Source organism: Mirounga leonina, unplaced genomic scaffold (genome assembly GCF_011800145.1).
Source record: "Mirounga leonina isolate KUSES-001 unplaced genomic scaffold, KU_Mleo_1.0 Mir_154, whole genome shotgun sequence".
In the NCBI taxonomy this organism is placed as follows: Eukaryota; Metazoa; Chordata; class Mammalia; order Carnivora; family Phocidae; genus Mirounga; species Mirounga leonina.
This window is the reverse complement of record NW_023270389.1, coordinates 11319805-11341307: the sequence shown is the minus strand read 5'-3', so window position 1 is coordinate 11341307 and position 21503 is coordinate 11319805. Positions and strand designations below refer to the sequence as shown.

The 21503-nt window shown below is 46.4% G+C and overlaps 1 protein-coding gene across 1 annotated transcript in view; it reads left to right on the top strand.

The window, feature by feature from the left end:
* The first annotated feature begins 209 nt into the window (after window positions 1–209).
* MTARC1 (mitochondrial amidoxime reducing component 1) overlaps window positions 210–21503 on the top strand; it is a 29888-nt gene continuing 8594 nt past the window's right edge. Inside the window, exons 1-6 of the mRNA XM_035010088.1 lie at window positions 210–612; window positions 4095–4268; window positions 12231–12393; window positions 13346–13486; window positions 17718–17779; window positions 17870–17941. Coding sequence (XP_034865979.1) covers window positions 326–612; window positions 4095–4268; window positions 12231–12393; window positions 13346–13486; window positions 17718–17779; window positions 17870–17941 — 899 coding nt within the window. The 5' untranslated portion in view covers window positions 210–325. The remainder of the gene's footprint in view (window positions 613–4094; window positions 4269–12230; window positions 12394–13345; window positions 13487–17717; window positions 17780–17869; window positions 17942–21503) is intronic.

The following is a 21503-nucleotide window of genomic DNA, read 5'->3' as shown; positions in this document are numbered from 1 at the left end:
CTGGGACCACTTTAGGTTTAATAAAAACGCACAAATTCGTAAAGAAAGTGGTCGCCTGTAGCGATCGGGAGGGAGGGCGCACGGCCTTGCAGCCGCCGGCCGCGGAAGGCGGAGAAGGCTGTGCGGCGCGGAGCCACCCCCTCCCACCGCCGGCGCCCGGGGGCCACCCCTCAGGAAGAGGCCGCGGCCCTGGGAGCGGCCTGCCCTTTGGGCTCCGGCCAAGGGCCGCACCGCCCCCGCACCCCCAGCGGCCGCCGCGCTCCCGCCCGCGGACGGCTGGGCGTCGGGGGAAGGCCCCGCCGGAGCCGCCCCCGCGCGCTCGGCCATGGGCGCCGCCGGCTCGTGGGCTCCGGGCAGCCTCGGCCTCCCCGCGCCGCGCCTCCCCGCGCCGTCCCGGCCCGCCTGGCTCGGGGCGGCCGCGCTGGGACTGGCCGCCGTGGCGCTGGGGACGGTGGCCTGGCGCCGCGCGCGCTCCAGGCGGCGCCGGCGGCTGCAGCAGGTGGGCACCGTGGCGCAGCTCTGGATCTACCCGGTCAAGTCGTGCAAGGGGGTGCCGGTGAGCGCGGCGGAGGGCACGGCCTTGGGGCTGCGCTGCGGCCACCTGCGGGACAGGTAGGGCCGGGCCGGGGCTGCGCGGGGCGGGCTCCGGCCGCGGGCGGGAGCGGGCTGGTCTGCGGAGCCCGCCACCAGGTCCTTCCTTCCCTTACAGTGGGGCAAGGACGAAGAGCACGAGGGGCCATTACCTCCCGGCAGCGGACCCCAGGGCCCGGGACCCTGGGGCTCTGTGTCCCGACCCAATTCCCGGAGACAGCTGGATTCCCACCTCCCATGGGCGCTTTCACCTCTGCGCTCCTGCCCGGGAGTGGTCTTGGCGTCCGGTGTCTGCCAGTGTGCAAACGGACTTCAGCTCCAGCTGGCGGAGGCGACGAGCGCCCAGGGATTGGTCCCCGCCACATTAGTTTTGTTAATTGTCTCTGGAGAACTGGGGGAAACTTGGGGCCGCGGAGCCCAGCCCTCAAGGAGCGCACCAAGGTGGAGCGCATAATCATAATGACAGCCACTGAAGCTTCAGCTTCTTGCCGCTGAGGAAGTTCTATTGCACGTGCTCTTTCCCCTAATTCTCACAAGCCCTCTTGCATGGATAAAGAAACCGAGGTCCCGCGCCACCCAGCGGGGGGACCAGGACTCTCGTTTTCTTCAGCACGCGGGTGCTTTGTGAAGTCCTGTTGTTAAGGCCCTATCTGGGTAGTCACGATCTGCGTGAACGCTTGGGGTTCAGGGAAGGCGCAAGAGGCCCCGAGCGAGCAGCTTTGTTCTCCTCTGGGTCTGGCGTCAGGCCAGCCCGGAGCCTCATCGTAAGGCTGCACTTTAAGCTCTTTCCTCCCAGACCAGCCCTCACAGCTCCTGCAGGGAACCCAGAACTCGGGGTGGGGGGTGGGGGGCAGATGGGGGCGGAGGGGGGGCTGTAGCTTTTCCTCCTTGCAGCTCTCGGGACAGAGGGCAACTCACAGCATTAGTGAAGAGTGAGCTATGCATCTTTGCTTCAGGAAGGAAGCCAAGAGTCCTAGATACTTCATGGTTTGTACGGAGTTTTCTGACTCTGCAAGATGGTAGAATTTATTGAATTCATTTTGTAGGCCCCAGAGGCAAGGGGCGTTGTCATTTTACTGTATGGACTGGGAATATTTCCTGAGCTCATATATTAGTAAATAACAATCAGAGCAGACACTATTTTTGTCCACCCACTACCACGAAGTGGGATCGGGAGAAGCAAACAAAGGCTTACTGGACTCAGTGTGACAAGTACCGGGGAGCGCAGAGAAGGAGCACCAGAAACCGCCTGGGGTGGGCAGGAATAACATCATAGCTTGAACTGAATATTCAAAAATAATTATGAACTTTCCAGGCAAGTAAATTGGGAGAGGAACATTCTAGAGAGAGAGAGAGACATGGAGTAAGCTAGGTAAAGACCCTGGACTTGGAGGGGAGGTATGCTGGGGAAAAGGTGAGTGTACTCTTAGGGACTTGCCGGAAGGAATTGAAACCAGGCAGATACATCTACACCAGTGATCGCTGCAGCATTACTCACAGTGGCCAAAAGATGGAATCAACTCAAATATCCACCGGCAGATGAATGGATAAACAACATCTATACCCAATGGAATATTGTTTGGCCACAAAAAGGAACGGAGTTCTGATACACACTACAGCATAGATAAATCTTGAAAGCATTATGTTAAGTGAAATAAGTCAGGCACAAAAGGACAAATACATGATCCTAATTATATGAAATAGCTGCATTGGCAAATTCAGGGAGACAGGAAGTGGATTAGAGTTTACCAGGGGCTCAGGGGGAGAGGGGGAATGGGGAGTTATTGCTTAATGGGTTCAAAGTTTCTATTTGGGATGATAAAGTTTTGGAAATTGATAGTGGTGATGGTTGCATAACATTGTGAAGGTACTTAATGCCACTGAATTGTGCACCTAAAATGATTAAAAACACATTGAAAAAATATCCGTTCTTTGTTGATGTTGTTTCCATGTGTTGGTGTTGTGAATAATGCTGCTATGAACATCAGTGTGCAAGTGTCTGTGTGAGGCCCTGGTTTCAATCCTTTTGGATATACTTAAGAGCATCCAGGCACTTTATGTTGTACATATTTTACCACAATAAAAAAATTAAAAAAGAAAAAGGCTGCCTGCGTGAGGGCACAGGGAGTTGTGAATGGCTGGGAGGGCAGCTGGGTTATGAAGGGCCTTGCCTGCCTTGTCGAAGAGTTAGGGTTTTATCCTGAAAGCAGGAGCCATGAAGGGATTTTCCATGAGGGGGGTGACCTGATTAGATTGGTGGTTTAGAAAGCTCAGACTGCCAGGATGCCCAGCTGGCTCAGTGGGAGGAGCCTGAGACTCTTGATCTTGGGGTCGTGAGTTCGAGCCCCCTGTTGGGCATAGAGATTACTTTAAAATATTAAAAAGAAAGGAAAGATCAGGCTTCCATCATTACCTGGAAGAATTATTACATGAAGAAGAATATTCATGTGCTGGTACAAAAGATTTGGAGTAGGGCAGCGCTCTGTCTGGGTCCAGGATGAGGACTGATAAACGGGCAGTTGAGGAAAGGGCTCCCACTAACCTTGTTTTTCCAGTGTAGCTGAAACATCTCAGCCATGATGACCTGCTGGAGGTGATGCAAGGAAGCTCTTTAACAACCTCACATCTTCACTGGCATGTTATGTTTATGGACCCCAAAAGCACAGCTCACTTCTATACCTGTAATCACTTGGTCCGGTGTGAATTGAAATTACCAACATGTCAATATGTTCTGCTTCCTCAGTAGCTGAGAAATAACCTATACAAATGACTCCCCACCTCCCACCCCTGAAACCGTTTTCGACTGCTCTTATTTCTCCAGTTATCTTTTTTTTTTTCTTTTTCTGGGAAGTGCCTCTAGATCAGGAGTGTTGTGCCAGAAAAATTTTTGGCCGTAGTAACAATAGACCTTTGAGCAAATTGCAGAATTCACCGCCCTGAATATCGAAACATGAATTTTTTAAAAAGGTAGGGGTGGATTTGGTGTAAGTGGCATCCTGTGCTGTCCCACTGAGCTCCGTGCTCTGAGAACAACAGAGCCACAGTCTTGTTATTTCACTGCAGGAGCCCAGGGCCTACTGTGTGCCGGGCATGGTGCTTCCTTGTGCTCTTGACGTCTTTCCAGGAAATAGCTTCTTGTCATCTTTTTGGGGCATGTTTAATGAAAGTGGTCAGAATTTCTAGCAGCTGAGATGAAAATATAATAACATCTTTGATTTCTGTGCCATCCAGGAGCTCAGAATGTTCCGAAGCTATTATATATATTGGACGCTTGACCGGTTCCTAAACCCTTTGAAATTAACAGACAGACTCAGTCTTGCTGTGCTGCTGAGTTGGTGTTTAAGGATAGACAGGCAGACACACACACACACAGACATACAAACTCACACACACCAGGCTGACAGGGAGGAAATCAAAGAGGACATTTATATGCCCGAAGCTCCCACAGAGACTGACCGCTGGTCATGGTGGGCCATGCGTATCTTGTGTTTTGAACATGGCAGGTTTTGGCTGGTGATCAATGAGAAGGGGAACATGGTTACAGCTCGACAGGAGCCTCGTCTGGTCCTGATTTCCCTGACTTGTGAGGGTGATGCCCTGACTCTCAGTGCAGCCTACACGAAGGACCTGCAGTTGCCCCTCAAGACACCGGCCACGAATGCGGTGTGCAAGTGCAGGTAAGGCAGGGGTGGAGAAAATACCACCACCAGAGGAGGAAGGACAGAGATGAGGTGGGAGTGATGGTGGACAGTGTCCGGGAAGGCGTGAGATGAGATCTAGGTATTACCATTGGACTTGCCCTGTTACGCGTGGAGAGACCGGGAACCTTCCATATCTGAGTTAGGAAGGGAGTCACAAATGTTTTTGTGAACTGTAATATTTAGTACTAATGAAAGGACGTTCTAAGATAGAAAAGACCGCTGCAACCAGGAGACTGATCCAACTTGCATGTGCCCAGGGGTCTGTCTGCGTGATAGCGAGGGTGGAGATTTCAGCCGTGAAGGGCCTTTGTACAGAGGCTCTTTCCCCGACATTAGAAGGGCTATAAGGAAACAGTCTAAGAAAACTAGCTTTGCTTCTGAGACCTGATGTCTTGAGGTGATTTTTTATCCCATTATGGGGAAATTAGAATTTGGTCTAATTTTACTCTTGTCATCGTTTCTGCATCTTGAATTAAAATGCATTGTGAACGCTGAATGGAGTCCATAGCCTATCATAGAAAATAACATCACATCAAAAAATGTAGATCCGGGTTAGCTGAAAAATATCTAAAGATCCCCAGAAGTTTATAAGATGCAATATCCATCTAATTTCTGTAATATTTTAGAGTTTCAGACATAACGTGTTCTTATTTTAATTTGATGGGTTTTTTAAAATTATAAATGTAATACATATTCGTAGTTGAAAAACTGGAAAATACTAAAAAAAGGAGTAAAGAAAAACCTGTGAGGTAACTATAATATATAACTGTATTCTGATGTTTTCTGTCTTTGTAGTTAATACTTTAAAAGAAATAATATAAAAATCAGAGTCTTGAGTACTGCCATATACTTGATATGTTGAGTACCTTTTCATATATATATATTTTAAAGATTTTATTTATTTATTTGAGAGAGAGACAGTGAGAGAGGGAACACAAGCAGGGGGAGTGGGAGAGGGAGAAGCAGGCTTCCCGCTGAGCAGGGAGCCTGATACGGGGCTTGATCCCAGGACCCTGGGATCGTGACCTGAGCTGAAGGCAGACGCTTAACGACTGAGCCACCCAGGTGCCCCACCTTTTCATATTGTTCAAAATCTTCAAAAATAACAGTTTTCCCGTTGGCCTACTATTTCATTCTGAGGGTGTGTCTTATAATGCATTTTAACATGTTCCCACAATTAAATATTTGGATTGTTTTCCATTATTTCCAGGTGTGAAGAAGAATGTGAAAAAATCTTGGTGTAAATCTTTGTTCAAAATGCTTATTATTTCCTTAGGAAAAAATTTTTAGCAGTGGTTTTGCTAGAAAGAAGAAACTATAGACTTTTGATATATGTTGCTAAATAGTTTTGCAGAATGGTTATACCAACTAGTATAGCTACCAGTATTTTATGGGCATCTCTGTCTAATTGCATTCTGACCACTATGTTCAAAAATATTTGGCCATTTTTATAGGAAAAAGATGGCAGTTTCTTGTTGCTGTGATTTGCATTTAATTTATTGTCCAAGGCAAACTTCTTATTTTTACTTTTTTTTTTTTTTTTAAGTAGGCTCTATACCCAACATGGGGCTTGAACGCACAACCCCAAGATCAAAGAGTTGCATCCTCCACGGATCGAGCCAGCCAGCTGTCCCTGAGGCAAACTTTTTAATATGTCTGTTGCAATTTGTATTATATATTTGTTCACATCCTGGTTCCCGTTTCTTTGTCATGACTAGGTATCTACCCATACTTTCTTGTGGTTATTTTTTTCCACTTAATTATTCTTTTGGAATTATGTGGAAACTTTTTTCATGGCCCCATACAGGCTCTTTGGTCCACACTCAACAACTAAACAAGAGCATGTTTGGAAATTGCAAAATGAGAAGGTTTAAACATGTTACAATAGTTTACAGACTCTTAGGGTGAAGATGTCAAGGACCTTTTGGACCTGGGTTTCTTTGGCAGTGCAGGCCATTCTCTTGTGAAGGAGTTGTAACTTCAGCCCACAGTCTCTTAAAGATTTCTGATGAGTCTTGGGGTGCTGGGGTCACTTTCAAAAGGTCATGATCATAGCCGGTACACCTGTTTTTACTGTTGAGGTTGTTGCTTGATTTTCTTACAAGCCATGCCCGCCACTAATGGGATACAGAGAATTAGGGCCATTATATGGATTATTCAGGCAAATAGCCTCAAACCATGCCTACATTATCTTTGTCGAAAGTTTTAGGAACATTTGGATTTTTTTTGGCTTGGATTTTTTGGGACAGTGTGTCAGTGGAATGTTGGACCCAATGACACAGCTGAAGCTGCTCAGAACATAGAAGAAATGTGGGAAGAGAAAGGAAAAAGGCAGAGAACAAATTGTGCTAATATAAGGGCCTCATATTGTGGGTATTTATGAATCTTCTCTACGGAAGGCAGTTGGTAAAGACTGGAGGAGGTAACTCCCACTCAAATATGAAAACGGCAATATAAAACCCCAAGGAACATGAAAAGTCAATGAAACATGACATCACCCAGAGAGCATAGGAACCTAGTAACCTATTTCAAAGACATGGAGGTGTATTATTTACCCAATAAAGCACTCAGATAGCTGTTTTAAGGAAACCCCATCCATGAGATGCAAGAAAACATGGAGAGACAATTCAGTGAAAACAGGAAAATAATGAATGGGCAAAGTGAGAAGCGAAAAAAAGAGATAGAAATGATTAAAAAAAAAAAAAGAGCCACAGAGAAATTCTGGAGCTGAAGAATAAAATGAATGAAATGAAAAATGCACTAGAGTGTTATAACAGCAACATGGGTCAAGCAAACAGAGGAATCTTTGGGACTGAAGACCAGATCTTTCAATTATCCAGTCAGAGGAGAATTAAAGAGAATTAAATTAAAAAGAATGAAAGAGTGAAAAAAGCCAATGTGCTCTATGGATTACCATTAAAAGAAACAATTGGTGAATTATTGGAGTTCCCATAGAAGAAAAAAGGAAGTGGCAGAAAACTTACTTAAAGAAGTAATGGCTGAGAACTTCTTAAATCTGGGGAGACCTTTGCATCGCCAAGTTCGTGAATCAAAGACAAAGAATCTTAAAAGCAGCAAGAGACAAGAAGCTTGTAACTTACAAGGGAACCCCCATAAGGCTATTAGCCAACTTCTCAGCAGAAACCTTACAGGCTAGTAGAGAGTGGGATGATCAAGAATATTGACAATCAAGAATATTCTCTCTGGCAAAGCTAGCCTCTAGAAGTGAAGGACAGATAAGGACTTTCCAAGACAAACACACGCTGAGGGAGTTCATCACCACTGCATCTGCCTCACAAGAAATGCTAGAAGAAGTTCTTCAAGCTGAAAGGAAAAGATGCTAATATGAGAGCATATGAAAATATACAACACACTGATGAAGGTAAACACAGAATTGGGGCACCTGGCTGGCTCAGTTGGTAGAGTATGTGACTCTTGATCTTGGGGTCATGAATTTGAGCTCCGTGTTGGGTGTAGAGATTACTAAAAGAAGTAAATAAAAAATAAACACAAAATCAAATTCAGAATACTGGAATGCTGTAATATGTGGTGTGTTAATCACTTAAGTCTAGCATAATGGTTGTATTACGACTGTAGCTACAATAATTTGTTAATAAATATGTGATATAAAAACAGGTAAATTGTGACATCAGAATCATAAAAGGGAGTGGGAAGTAAAAGAGTAGAGTTTTTGTATGAGATCAAAATTAAATTATCAGCATAAAAGAGACTGCTGTATCTATAAGATGTTTTAATTAAACCTTATGATAATCACAGAGCAAAAAATCCACTGTGGAATCATAAAAGATAAAGGGAAGGGAATCAAAGCATTTCACTATGGAAAACCACCAATTTACAAGGGAAGATAGAAAAAGAGGAAGAAGGGAACAAGGGAATTACAGATCAGCTAGAAAATAATAAGATGGCATTAATTGGTCCTTAGTTATCAATAATTTTTTTTTAGAGACAGTGCACAAGTGTGCTCAACAGCTGGTGGGGGGAGGGGCAGAAGGAGAGGGCAAGAGAGAATCTTTTTTTTTTTTTTTTAAAGATTTTATTTATTTGACAGAGAGAGACACAGCGAGAGAGGGAACACAAGCAGGGGGAGTGGGAGAGGGAGAAGCAGGCTTCCCGCAGAGCAGGGAGCCCGATGCGGGGCTCGATCCCAGGACCCTGGGATCATGACCTGAGCCGAAGGCAGACGCTTAACGACTGAGCCACCCAGGCACCCCTGGGCAAGAGAGAATCTTAAGCAGTCTCCACACCTAGCGTGGAGTCCGATGTGGTGGTTTAATCTCACGGCCCTGAGATCACGAGCTGAGCTGAAATCAAGAGTTGGATGCTTAACTGACTGCACCACCCAGGAGCCCCTAGTTATTAATAATTTATGGAAATGGATTAAATTCTCCAATCAAAGGCACAGAGGCTGGATGGATAAACAAGACCCATATGTATGCTGCCTCATAGAGACTCACTTCAACTTTAGGGACACACATAGGCTCTGAGTGAAGGGTTAAGAAAAGATATTTTACACACACGGAAACCAAAAACCAAAAGAGAGCAAGGGTTTCTGTATTTAATCAAACAAAATAGACTTTCAGGCAAAGATTGTAATAAGAGACAAAAAAGGACATTATATTATGAAAAGGGATAAATTTTTTTTTAAGATTTTATTTATTTGAGAGAGAGTGAGCACAAGCTGGGGGGGGTGGGATAGGGAAGGGGGGAGGGAGAAGCAGACTCCCCGCTGAGCAGAAAGTCAGACACAGGACTTGATCCCAGGACCCTGACATCATGACCTGAGCCGAAGGCAGATGCTCAACCGACTGAGCCACCCAGGTGCCCCGAAAAGGTATAAATTCATCAAGAATATGTACCAGTCATAAATATATATGCCGCCCCCCCTCACCTCGGAGTTCCTAAATATGTTAAGCAAACACTAACAGAAGTGGACAAGACAGCAAGAGTCCGGACTTCGGTATCCCACTTTAAACGATGGATAGATCATGTGGAGAGAAAATCACTAATGAAATGTTGGCCTTGAGTCATACTTGACACTGAGTGGACCTAACAGACATTTACAGAACATTCTCTCCAACAGCAACAGGATACATGTTCTGCTCAAGCACAGAAGAAGCCTTCTCCAGCGTAGATCCTGTGACAAGTCACGAAACAAAGTCAGCAAACCTAAGAAGACTGGGATCATATCATATATTTTCTTACAGCCACAATGGTATGAAATTGGAAATGAAAATAGGAGGAAAGCTGAAAAGTTTACAAACGTACAGAAGTTGAGCAGTACGCTTCTAAACAACCAGTGAGTCAAAGAAGAAATCGAAAGGGAAATGTAAGAAAACGTCTTGAAACAATCGAAAATGGAAACACAACTTACCAAAACCTCTGGGATGCAGCAAAAGCAGTTTTCAAGGAGAAGTTTATAGTGATATATGCCAGCATTAGAAAAAAAGAAAGATCTCAGATAAACAGCTGTATTTTATACCTCAAAGAGTTAGAGAAAGAACACACTAAGCCCGAAGTTAACGTAAAGAAGGAAATAACAAAGATCAGAGCAGATCTTTGGTAAGATAAATGAAACAGAGGCCAGAACAATAATAGAAAAGGTGAACAAAATGGAGAGCTGGTTTATTTTTATTTAAAAAAATTTTTTTTTACTTTTTAAAAAAAATATTTATTCAACAGAGAGAGACACAGCGAGAGAGGGAATGAAAGCAGGGGGAGTGAGAGAGGGAGAAGCAGGCTTCCCGCTGAGCAGGGAGCCCGATGTGGGGCTCGATCCCAGGACCCTGGGAAGCTGAAGGCAGACGCTCAACGACTGAGCCACCCAGGCGCCCCTATTTTTTAAAAATTTGAGGACAGTTGGCACACATAAGAGCTGGTTTTCTGAAAAGATAAAATTGACAAACTTTTAGCTAGATTAAGAGAAATGAGAGCAGACTCAGATAAAATCAGAAACAAAAGAGGAAGCATTAGAACTGATACCACAGAAATACAAAGGATCATAAGAGACTGCTATGAAGAAAGCTCCCTTGAAATAACTGGGAAAAAAAACCCCAAACTAGAATAATTACTACCATCTACTGAGCACATCCGAAACCTCAGAATTGTTTGCGGGACTTTGTATAGATGATCCGTGCTCCTCATAAGAAGGTTGTGATTTTATCCCCATTATATAGATGAAGAAACTAAGGCACAAAGTAAGAGATAAAGCCAAGGTCATGGAGCTAGTCATTTGTGGGAACAGGATGCACCCCCAAGTAGGTCTACCTGACTCTCTCCTCTTTCCCAAACTTCAGACATTGGTACAACCCAGCCATGCTTTATGCTGGGTCTCGGGCATCCAGCTGAGCCTTGAGCAACACAGGTTTGAACTCTGTGGATTTGAACATGCAGATTTTTTTCAATAAATACAGTGCAGTCCTATAAATTTATTTCCTCTTCTTTATGATTCTCAATAATATTTTCTTTTCTTTATTGTAAGAATACAATAGATAATACATATAGCATACAAAATACGTGTTCATCACCGGTTTATATGTTACCCATAAGGCTTCTGGTCAACAGTAGGCTATTAGTAGTTAAATTTGGGGGGGGTCAACAGTTATATGTGGATTTTCCACTGCATGGAAGGTTGATGCTCCTAACCTCCACGTGGTTCAAGAGTCAACTGTATTTATTTAATGTTTTCCTTCAAATTGATTCAGCTTTTAAAAAAGACCTTAAAGGCATTTATTTATTTAATTAATTTTTTTTCCTTATTCTTAGTATTTTCTTATTGTACAGGATGTGTAGTGAGTTCATTTACATACATCTTCAGTAATAAAATATCAAAGTATTTTAATTCCATAAGAAATGTGTTTCTCAGGACACTTGGGTGGCTCAGTCAGTTAAGCATCTGCCTTTGGCTCAGGTCATAATCCCAGGGTCCTGGGATTGAGCCCCACATCGGGCTCCCTGCTCAGCACGAAGTCTGCTTCTCCCTCTGCCCTTCCCCTGCTTGTGCGTGCGCTCTCTCTCTCTCAAGTGGATAGGTAAAATCTTTAAAAAAATATATGCTATAAGTGGAATGTTACCTAATTCTAGCTAGAAATATTGCCTGCAGAAGTCTCTGGACCTGAGGTCCGTTCTTTCTTTTTAAAAAGATGATTATCACATGTTGCTAGAAGTTAAAGCCTTACTATCGTGAAACTGAACAGAATCACGTTCTCTCTGTGCAACTCACCATTCTTTCCTGTTGTACCCAAGTACAAGTCTTATCTTGAATACCCACAGTAGTAATGGTCCCACACATGGGAAACACCAGCCTATACTGTTTGTTTTCTCTGAGCTTTGAGACACGTAACAGCTGCCATGTGCAGTTCTGCATCCTGTATGTCTGCGGCCGGGGAGACTTCAAATCCCACGCTTACTGCTAGCAATCAAATCAGATCAGATTATTATTGTTTTCTATGATGTTTTAGATTTTATAGAACATTTTCGCATACATTGCTGCATCTAGTTTCATTATCATCATACTGGTAACGTTTAGCTAGGCCTATTAGTAAAGATTTGTGGTTGCTATCTAGCTGGGTGAACCAGATTTTGCAGTAATTGTTAGTTTACTTTATATTGATGTATTCGTTTTCTTCTGGAGAACTCTGTTATCTTTTCAAACCTATGATCTTATTTTATTCTCCCATGCATCCAGATAGGGAGGCACAGGTATGCATCACTCTGTTATAAAACTGGGGAAAGCAAGCCTTGAAACTGACTTCATTGAGCCTTACACAGGGGTTGGGAGGCAGGGCCAGGCTAAAATGATGTTTCCTGATAATTCAAGAATCGCAGTGACATCCCAGCCTTTCGGATATGTGTAGGACATGCTAGGGTGTCCAGATTTTCAAAGCCACGGCCGTTCTTTGTTCCTGCCACCCCCTGCAGAGTGCACGGCCTGGAAATCGAGGGCAGGGACTGTGGGGAGGCGGCGGCCCAGTGGATAACTAGCTTCCTGAAGACGCAGCCGTATCGCCTGGTGCACTTTGAGCCTCACCTGCGACCGAGAAATTCTCACCAAATATTGGACGTGTTCCGGCCCACCGACCAGGTCAGAGGAGCATCCCTGGGCTTTGGCCTTTGGTGTGTCCTGTGGAAGATCGGCTTCCTCAGGGGTGCAGAGCCCGTCAGGCAGGGCAGCCTGTCTGCTGAGCTCCGCTCTGTCATTTTTGCCAGGAAGCTTGGCCTGAGCGGTGGCTGGGGATTATAAACAATAGGCAAAAAGAAAGCCCTTCCTTTGGAAGCTTCATCTGTGTTTCTTGATTTGGGGGACTCTTGCATTTTTCCCATGGGCATCTACCTTCCTACTTATGTAAGCCTTCCAGTGCCGACAGGATTTCAAAACTGTTCTGTGTCCGGATCTTTTCCATTCTATTCTGTAGTTGTGTGTGGAGTCCAACCTTTTTATAGTGTGATTGCAACTGGCAGATCACAATTGGGCAAATGAGTGTGGGAGTATGGAGATCCACAGACTTCAAGTGACCAGGTTGGCCCTTTCAGGAATAAGGCTGTAAGGATTCATCATAAAAGGAGGGTTGGTAGCACAATTATTAGGGCTGTTAAAAAAAAAACTATATAAATGGTCAGTAAATGGATTTGATGTTGATTTGCATGTTGCATTAAAAAATAGGTATCCAGGGAAGCAGTGAGTATTTTTATCACCCGTATTGAGGTCATCAGGCCCATCAACATTGGGGAAGTTGAGGCTTGGAAAGGTGGAGTGACTTCCTTATGGCACTTGGCCAGTGGCGCTCTTGATCCCAAGGCCATGTTCTCTTCATTCCATCACGTAAATCCTGTTATCTGCAAGGCTAATTAAGACTTTTGAACCACTATGACTTTTCTATATAAAGAACTAAAAGAAATATTTAGAAACAGTGTGTGTGTGTGTTTGTGCGTGCATGTGCACACGGGGGTGGGGCCGGGGAAGAGAGAGGGTTCCAGGAACTAGACACATGTGACCTCTGTGTGCCACATTCTAACCATTTCTATTTCCTTACCAGATTGCGTACTCAGATACCAGCCCATACTTGATCCTTTCTGAGGCATCGTTGGCAGATCTCAATTCCAGGCTGGAGAAGAAAGTTAAAATGACTAACTTCAGGCCCAATATTGTAATTTCAGGGTGTGGTGTCTATGCAGAGGTAACATGATGCCTTCCTTGTCCCTTTTCTTGGAATTAACTTTTTTTTTTTTTTAAGGTATAAGAGTCTCTGATGTTGCATTAGATTATTCTGAAGAATTCACTAATTATTGGTTGTATGCTAGACAATTCAGAGTTTTAATTTCTTTTTTTAAAAGATTTTATTTATTTATTTATTTATTTATTTATTTATTTGAGAGAGAGAGAGAGTGAGAGAGAGAGAGCGCAAGAGGGGGTAGGGTTAGAGGGAGAAGCAGACTCCCCGCCAAGCAGGGAGCCCGATGTGGGACTCGATCCCTGGACTCCGGGATCATGACCTGAGCTGAAGGCAGTCGCTTAACCAACTGAACCACCCAGGCGCCCTCAGAGTTTTGATTTCTTGAGCATCTAATCAATGCAGACTTCTGCACGGAGGGCACAAATATAAATGACATGCTGGTGTTGGGGCAGTTCTGGGTCTGAGACTTCTGAGGACAGTTCTCAGTAGGTAGAGTAGTTCTTGAGCCAAATTTATGTAGCATAAAATACATGATGTGTGTGGGCCACGGATCAAACGCAGGGTGTGCTCATGTCTTGTTGAAGTTGGCTTTCCTATTCAACCAATGGCCCCGGGAGAAGACAGGCATTTACAGTATGGCTGTTGGGGTGTGGGAGCGGGGTCCCCAAGCTAGATGGAACTACCCTAAAATTCTTCCAGTGTCACCTTCGATCTGCACTCAGATGTCTGCGCTGTGGCTTAGCACGAGGGCCACATGATTCTGGCGGCAGATTTACCTTTGTCACGGTCTTTGGATGTTTCGTTTGGTTCTCTCCCTTGTCAACCATGAAGGCAGAGATTGGTGGCCTGGGGGTTTGGTGAAGCAGTGTAGGGGGCCTGGGTGGCTCAGTCGTTAAGCGTCTGCCTTCGGCTCAGGTCATGATCCCAGGGTCCTGGGATCGAGCCCCGCATCGGGCTCCCTGCTCGGCGGGAAGCCTGCTTCTCCCTCTCCCACTCCCCCTGCTTGTGTTCCCTCTCCTGCTGTATCTCTCTCTGTCAAATAAATAAAGAAAATCTTAAAAAAGAAAAGAAAAAAGAAAAAAAAGCAGTCCAGGGGTTTGAAGCCCACACTCAAACCCGGGGCTCTGAGGTCGCCGTCAGCTTCCTCGCTGGCCCCTGTAGGACTCTGTGCGCTCCCTCTGAGGCTCCTTTACCCGCCTGGAGAACGGGGTGGTCCTTTCTGCCTAGGATTACCTTACAGGCTTGTTAAAGGATCAGTTTGGCTGAGGTCACTTATGAAAAGTATAAATGCAGTGTCAGTCAGTGAAGGGCAACAGAAGCAACTCCAAATCCACCTCTGACATTTTATGTGAAACGCTCTGAGTGTATCATGTCTTCCAAAGATGGCAGGTCAGCTCCTAGTGTGAGGTGGGAAACGTGCTCTCTCCCTGACAGCCTGGACTGGGCTCCCTCCGTGTTCCACGGTGACAGGGGAGCGCGTCTGCCCTTGCTCACATCCTGCCCAGTTCAGTCGGACTCAGACAAGAGGGAAAAATCAGTGTGAGTTGCCTTTGACCATCTCATTGATATTCGTCTCGCACCAGCTGTGGCCAGGAAAGCAGTTTCTCTGGAGGGTTTTCCTTCTCAGGGAAAGAGAAAGGAGGGGGAGGGTTTCCATTTAATGCTCACATTGTGCTTTGCAGCCCAGGGAGATGAAAGTCATCATTCCCCTTTTATAAGGGGGAGAGGAAAGGCGGGGGGGGGGGGGTGTGGGGGTGGGGGGGGGTGGGGAGTGACCTGGCTCGCCCCAGGCTACCCCATGGCAAGAAGTGGAGGACCTGGGTCTTGAACCCAGACTGTACCAGGGCCCAAAGGAACTCTGAGCATTGTAGGGGGCGTGCATGAGGTTGGGGCACCGGATTTGAATCCACCTGCTTCACTAAGTGGCTGTGTGACCCTGGACAGGTCCTTACCCCCCTCGAGGCCCCTGCTTCCTGCACCTGTTAAATGCAGATGATTTCAGCTGGCCCCTCCCCTGACGGCTGCTGTCAGAATCAAGGTGGATAATCTGCGGGAAAGCTCCTAGAGGCAGAAAGTGTCAGAGAGGTGGGGGAGGGTTTCTGTCCTACAATCAGAGTGAAGGTGCCTGGCTCAGGCGTTCCCCCAGCTATGACCTACTTAAGCTTCCTTCCCCCTGTGATCCTTGAGCCCTGGGTCTTGTTGATGACGTTTGCTACCCCAGAGTTTGGAGGTGGTCAGATGTAGATGAAATTGAGTGCAGAGGAGACAGCCCAGAGTAGGACCTCAGATTTCGATTTGTTTGAACGGAGTCTTGTTCTGGAAGCCTTCATTTCCATCTAACTCTGAGCGACTGGAAACATTTTACATTTTAAGTCGGATGTTAATACAACATTTTGGCTGAGCTCATTTTGTCATAGTGTGTCACTCATCCCACTGTGAGTTGGTGCCCCTGTGTCCCCTACACTGTGGGTGACCCATGGAAAAACAGGATTGAAGAAGAATGGCTGCTTCTTCCAAGGAGATCACAGTCCCAGGTTATCAGACTGTGGACAGGCCAGCGAGACATGCCAGGAAGGGGGTGAGCGCAGGCTGTTAGGTGACCCAGACTGGACAGGAGCTGACGGCCCCCAAGGGTCTGCTCGGGCTCAGAGTATCCCAAGGCTCAGGCCTTAGACCCGTTTACATCTCTGGCTTTCCTTATGGTGGAATTTTTTACCTTATTTATCTGTGACTCAATCCCTAACCTAAAAGGGGCTCTGGAAATACTTCTTTAGTGAATAATAAATTAATTTCCTAACCAGAGCCACCCACATGTCTCCTTTTGGCTCTTTTATGTTTTTTATGACCACAGTGCTCCCTGGTGGGCAGATGCACACAGAACACGCTGGGGCTGCTCTAGTCCGGGTGCCCAAGCTTTTTGGGATCCCTGTGACACCTGCAGCTAAGAGACCCATTTTATAATTAAAAACTACAATACGGATTAGCAAGAATGATACACACTCTCAGAGTTCTGAGTCTGCAGGTCTCTTTCTGGCTTGTGACCAACAAAGGACTGGGCAGGTTGGTTTTAAGTCAAGAATTTTTGTCTTGGGGCGCCCGGGTGGCTCAGTCGTTAAGCGTCTGCCTTCGGCTCAGGTCGTGATCCCGGGATCCTGGGATTGAGCCCCGCATCGGGCTCCCTGCTCGGTGGGAAGCCTGCTCCTCCCTCTCCCACTCCCCCTGCTTGTGTTCCCTCTCTCGCTATGTCTCTCTCTGTCAAATAGATAAAAAAAAATCTTTTAAAAAAAAAGAATTTTTGTCTTCAGCCCTCAGGTAGTGGCACTTCCCTCCCAGGGCGGGAAGATCAGGACTACGATCACGTGTCCTTTGTCTCCTCAGTGTCTTCCTTCTAGTCATTCCCTGAGCCTCCTCACCCTTCCTCTGTGCCTTCCGGAGTCTCTGTTCTGGAAGGTTCCATTCAAATCCTATCTTTTCCATAAACCTCCCCTGAGCAGAGCAATCCGAGGCTTTGTTCCTCTCAACCTCCAGATCAGTTCTTGTCTGTGCAGTTGGACCCACGCACGGTGTACGACCTCACAGTGCTTTTGCTCAAAGTTTTTGGAACTTTAAAAAATAAGTCGATCGTTAACTGTTCCTATCTCCTCCCCTGCTGGCTTTGAGGGGGCGCCACGTCCATTGATTTGATTTGTCCTGAAAAGGAGGCACCACTGACCCAGGCTGTGGGCCAATGCCGGAGGAGCCTGCTGGGCTGGAGCGCTTTGTTCACATGCCAGGGGCGATGCAGAGATAAGGACGTTGGGCCCCCCCTTGATCTGTTCTGTTCGGATGCGCCAGGGGAGATGCGAGGTAAACCTACCAGTGCCCTCAGGGTCTAAATCCACCAGAGGCTGCACAATTTGGAGTGATGCCCCCTCCACGCCCTTTCTCTCTGTCCCCCATGCCCTCTGGGGTCCCCAAGCCTTCCACTCCCCACTCCTCGAGCCCAGTGGCATCTGTCCGAGGGGAGTTCCAACCACAGAGAGCGGAGGGAGCCTTTCACTTCGGGAAGATGGACAGACATGTCACAGGCAGAGAGGGGACAGGAGGGTGTGTGGCTTCTCAGGGCTGACGTAGACGTCTGCCATCTTGGGCGTAAGTGGCTTCACTAGGCGGCACCTCATGTGAAGTCCCTACACAGGTGTGTCTGGGAAAGGGCTCAGAAGGGCTCATAGGAATTTTGTGCTTTGTCCCCTAGGATTCGTGGGATGAGCTGCTTATTGGCGACGTGATAATGAAAAGAATAATGGCTTGTTCCAGGTAAGGCTCCTCCACCCCTGGCAGGGAGAAGGAGGGGAGGGCCAAGGCCATTCTGCTTTGTCCCTTGTATGATGCTGTGTGTGTGTCCAGGTGCATTTTAACCACGGTGGACCCAGACACCGGCGTCATGAGCAGGAAGGAGCCGCTGGAGACCCTGAAGAGGTAGGACGAGGCAGCTTGATCTCTCTAGAAGCAGTGAAAATACCATGAACATACAGTCTTAACGCTGCAGGGGGTCCCAGTGACTGGGTAACTTGGGCAGCATTCCTGGGGGCTGTGGTTCCTAGAATGCCTGCTTGCACAAATAATTTTATTTCTCATTTAGAGTTCATGATTCAAACAAACCAACTTAAGAAATGCATTGTTTAGATATTTAGGCAAATTATATTATGAAGTGAGTATTAGATGACACCAAAAATGTATTAGGTGTGATAATGGCATTGTGATGTAAGAATTTCTCCATGTATTTTGGGGAAGGGTGCTGAAGTAAGTAGGGGAATTGACACGATGTCTGGGAAGTGCTGTATATTATTTTAGCAAAAAAAAAAAAAAGGTCACATGGAAAAATGTGTCAAAGCCTAGATTAATAGAATATGAGTGATAATTACATGGGGATTCATTGCAGCATTTCTACTTTTATCTTTACTCTAAAATATTCATAATAAAAAAATAAAAAAATTTTAAGTGAAAGATACAGAGAATAAGTTAAATTGCATAGGAAGATAGCTAAAATAACATGGATTTTTAAAAGCTAATTACAGAATAGCATATAGAGTATTTATTTTTTTATTTGATTTTACTTTTTATTTTTTTATTTTATTAAAGATTTATTTATTTATTTGAGAGAGAGAGAGAAAGAGCAGAGGGCAAGGCAGAGGGAGAGGGAGAGAGAATCTCAAGCAGGCTCCACGCCCAGCACGAGGCCGAACTCGGGACTCCATCCCAGGACCCTGAGATCATGACCTGAACCTAAACCAAGAGTCAGATGCTCAACTGACTGAGCCACCCAGGCACCCCAATTTTACTTTTTAAATATATAAATGCACATGAGTGATAAAGGGCTGAAAGTTTATAAACCAAAATGTTAATGGAGGTGCTCTTGTGGTAATGGAATTATGGGCAAACAGATATATTCTTATATGTAGTCTTTAAACTTTCTGTGATCAACCTGCGTTACTTTTGCTCAAACGACAATTGAAGACCTAAGCAACTTCAGTGGTGGTATCTGCCCAGGGTAGGGTTGGAGGGGGGCTCTCAGGTCTCATCTCTGCAGCTCCCGAGCCCTTCAGCTTTGACCCTGACTTGTGTCCCCGGGTGGCTCTGATAGAGGGGGAGGGGAAGGCATGGAGCACCGCCGTGGCAGCTTCTTGGGGCAAAGCCCCAGAAGACTTGGGGCAGGAACGCAATTGGCGCCATTTGGCTCTAAAACCATCGTGGGAGAGCACAGTGCGGGGTTTGTGTGACCAGACTCACTGCCCTGGAATGTGACTCCTGCTGCCTGCCCTCCTTCCCTCTCTCACAAACCTTGTGGCCTTCTTTGGGCCAACCAGGTAGTTTCCTTTGATCAACACCAATCTTACTCTGCTGATCTTGCTCTTCCAGAAGCTACTATCTGGCCGTTGCTGGGCCCGCTGAAGCCCTGGGGTAGAGGGCTGTTGTCCCAGCCAGCAAATCACCCCCAGGCATGAGGCTCTGGGCCTGCCCTCGGCAGCCAGCACCTATAGTCCGAGAAGACAGGTGTCCTTCATGAGGGCCAGGCCACAAGGCAGAGAGATGGGTCAGGAGTGAAGGCAGACAAGCTGGCTTGAGGGGGATTAAGGAGAGGCATTCTTGAACTGAAGAGCAAACTGCTTTCCATCTGGGTCCCCACGACTGAGCGTGGATTTGCGGGAACATTCCATGAGAGGGTACAGACCAGCCTAAGGCAAATCTCATCATTTTAAGGGGGCACTGTGTATTTCTCAATGCTCAAAACAAAGATAATTCACTTTCTCATTTTAACTTAATATTTATTACTTAATATGAAGAACTTAATACAATAAAACACTTGAGATTTATGTATTTCACACCTTGTACATCCCCCTCTCCCAAAAAAAAAGTAAAGAAAATTTTAACTCTAGGGCATGATGTGCCAGCTGAACTGTTTAGAGGTGAAGTCCACTGATGTCTGGGAGTTATTTGGAAATGCCAAAAAATTATAATGCATTGATGGATGGATAAAAATGTGATCAAGGAAGTTGTCTGTAGGGGCGCCTGGGTGGCTCAGTCGTTAAGCGTCTGCCTTCGGCTCAGGTCATGGTCCCAGGGTCCTGGGATCGAGCCCCGCATCCGACTCCCTGCTCGGCGGGAAGCCTGTTTCTCCCTCTCCCACTCCCCCTGCTTGTGTTCCCTCTCTTGCTGTCTCTCTCTCTGTCAAATAAATAAATAAAATCTTTAAAAAAAAAAAAAAAAAAGGAAGTGTCTGTAAAGTGTTATGGGTAGAGTCCAGGGGGTTGGTAAATGGGTATTTGCTATAAAATTCTTTTAACTTGTTTGCATGTCTGGGGATTGTAATAATACTATGTGTGTTGGAACATTAGTAAGGAGAGCAGGGTTTCGAGAAGCAGCGACGACAGACTAGCTGTTCTTCAGAATGGATTCACTCATGGTCAGAACAAAGCAGAATCTGGTCTTCCTACCTCCTGTGGCCACAGAGTCGCTGCAGGGAGAAGGACAGGTGGCGGGGGTGGGGGGTGGGTGTGGGTGTGGTGGGGGGGTGCCGGGGAGAGCCCCATCCTGGGAGTCAGGAACCCTGTGCTCATCAGCCGCTCCCCCTCCCACTCAGGCCGGCGTGTTCTTCCCTCCGAAATAAGCCGGGTAGGACAGATCTGGATGAGTCTATGTGCAAACCCGCTTAGTGATTTTGGGAACCCATCGTCACCCTTTTTTATACATCTTGTCTCTCCCCCCACCATGTTACTTGGTTACCCTGGACTTAGTGTCTCTGCAGCACTGAAATCACTCAGGTGTTTAGGCCCATCCTCTGAATCTTTCGTGCTTGCCTCCACTGGGAAGCTGTATTTACAGAACGAGGATCATTGACCCAGACACAGAGCAAGGGCAAGCAGGCGGGGGTCACAGGATCCAGCACAGCCCCCTGATCCTCCACAGGCTTTCTGCTGTCCAGAAGTCACGCCCTAATGGCTCCTAATACCCCGGGAGACAAAGCAGCCAGCCTAGGTGTCTCCCATCTCTTACGGAGATTGAAATGGCCATAGATGTAGTAATTTATGCGCTCCCTGGGACAGGTAGTCATAAATCCGGAGAAAGAGAAAGGCCGGGCTTCACGACATAAATCATGGGAAGCAGAGCAAACAGCGGTGTCCAGAACAGCTTCTCCACTCTCGGGCAGGTGGCTCGGAGCCAGGCTGCTTTCTATTTTCCTGTGTCCTTGGGTGCCCAGGGGCTGCGTTGCTTCGAGGACACAGGGGAGACCTCCACCAGCCTCACCCACTGAAGCCTGTCGCCCACAGGCAGAGTGCGGGGTGGCAGAGCAATGAGAGAAAGAGAAATATGTCTGGCACTGCTGAACGTCTGTAAGATCCTCTTAGTGGGTGATGCAGAGGAGGCTGCTGGCTAGTAGGAAAATAGGAAGATGGAGTTTCTTTCTTCTTCCTTTCCCTCCTTCCTTCCTTCCTTCCTTCCTTCCTTCCTTCCTTCCTTCCTTCCTTCCTTCCTTCCTTCC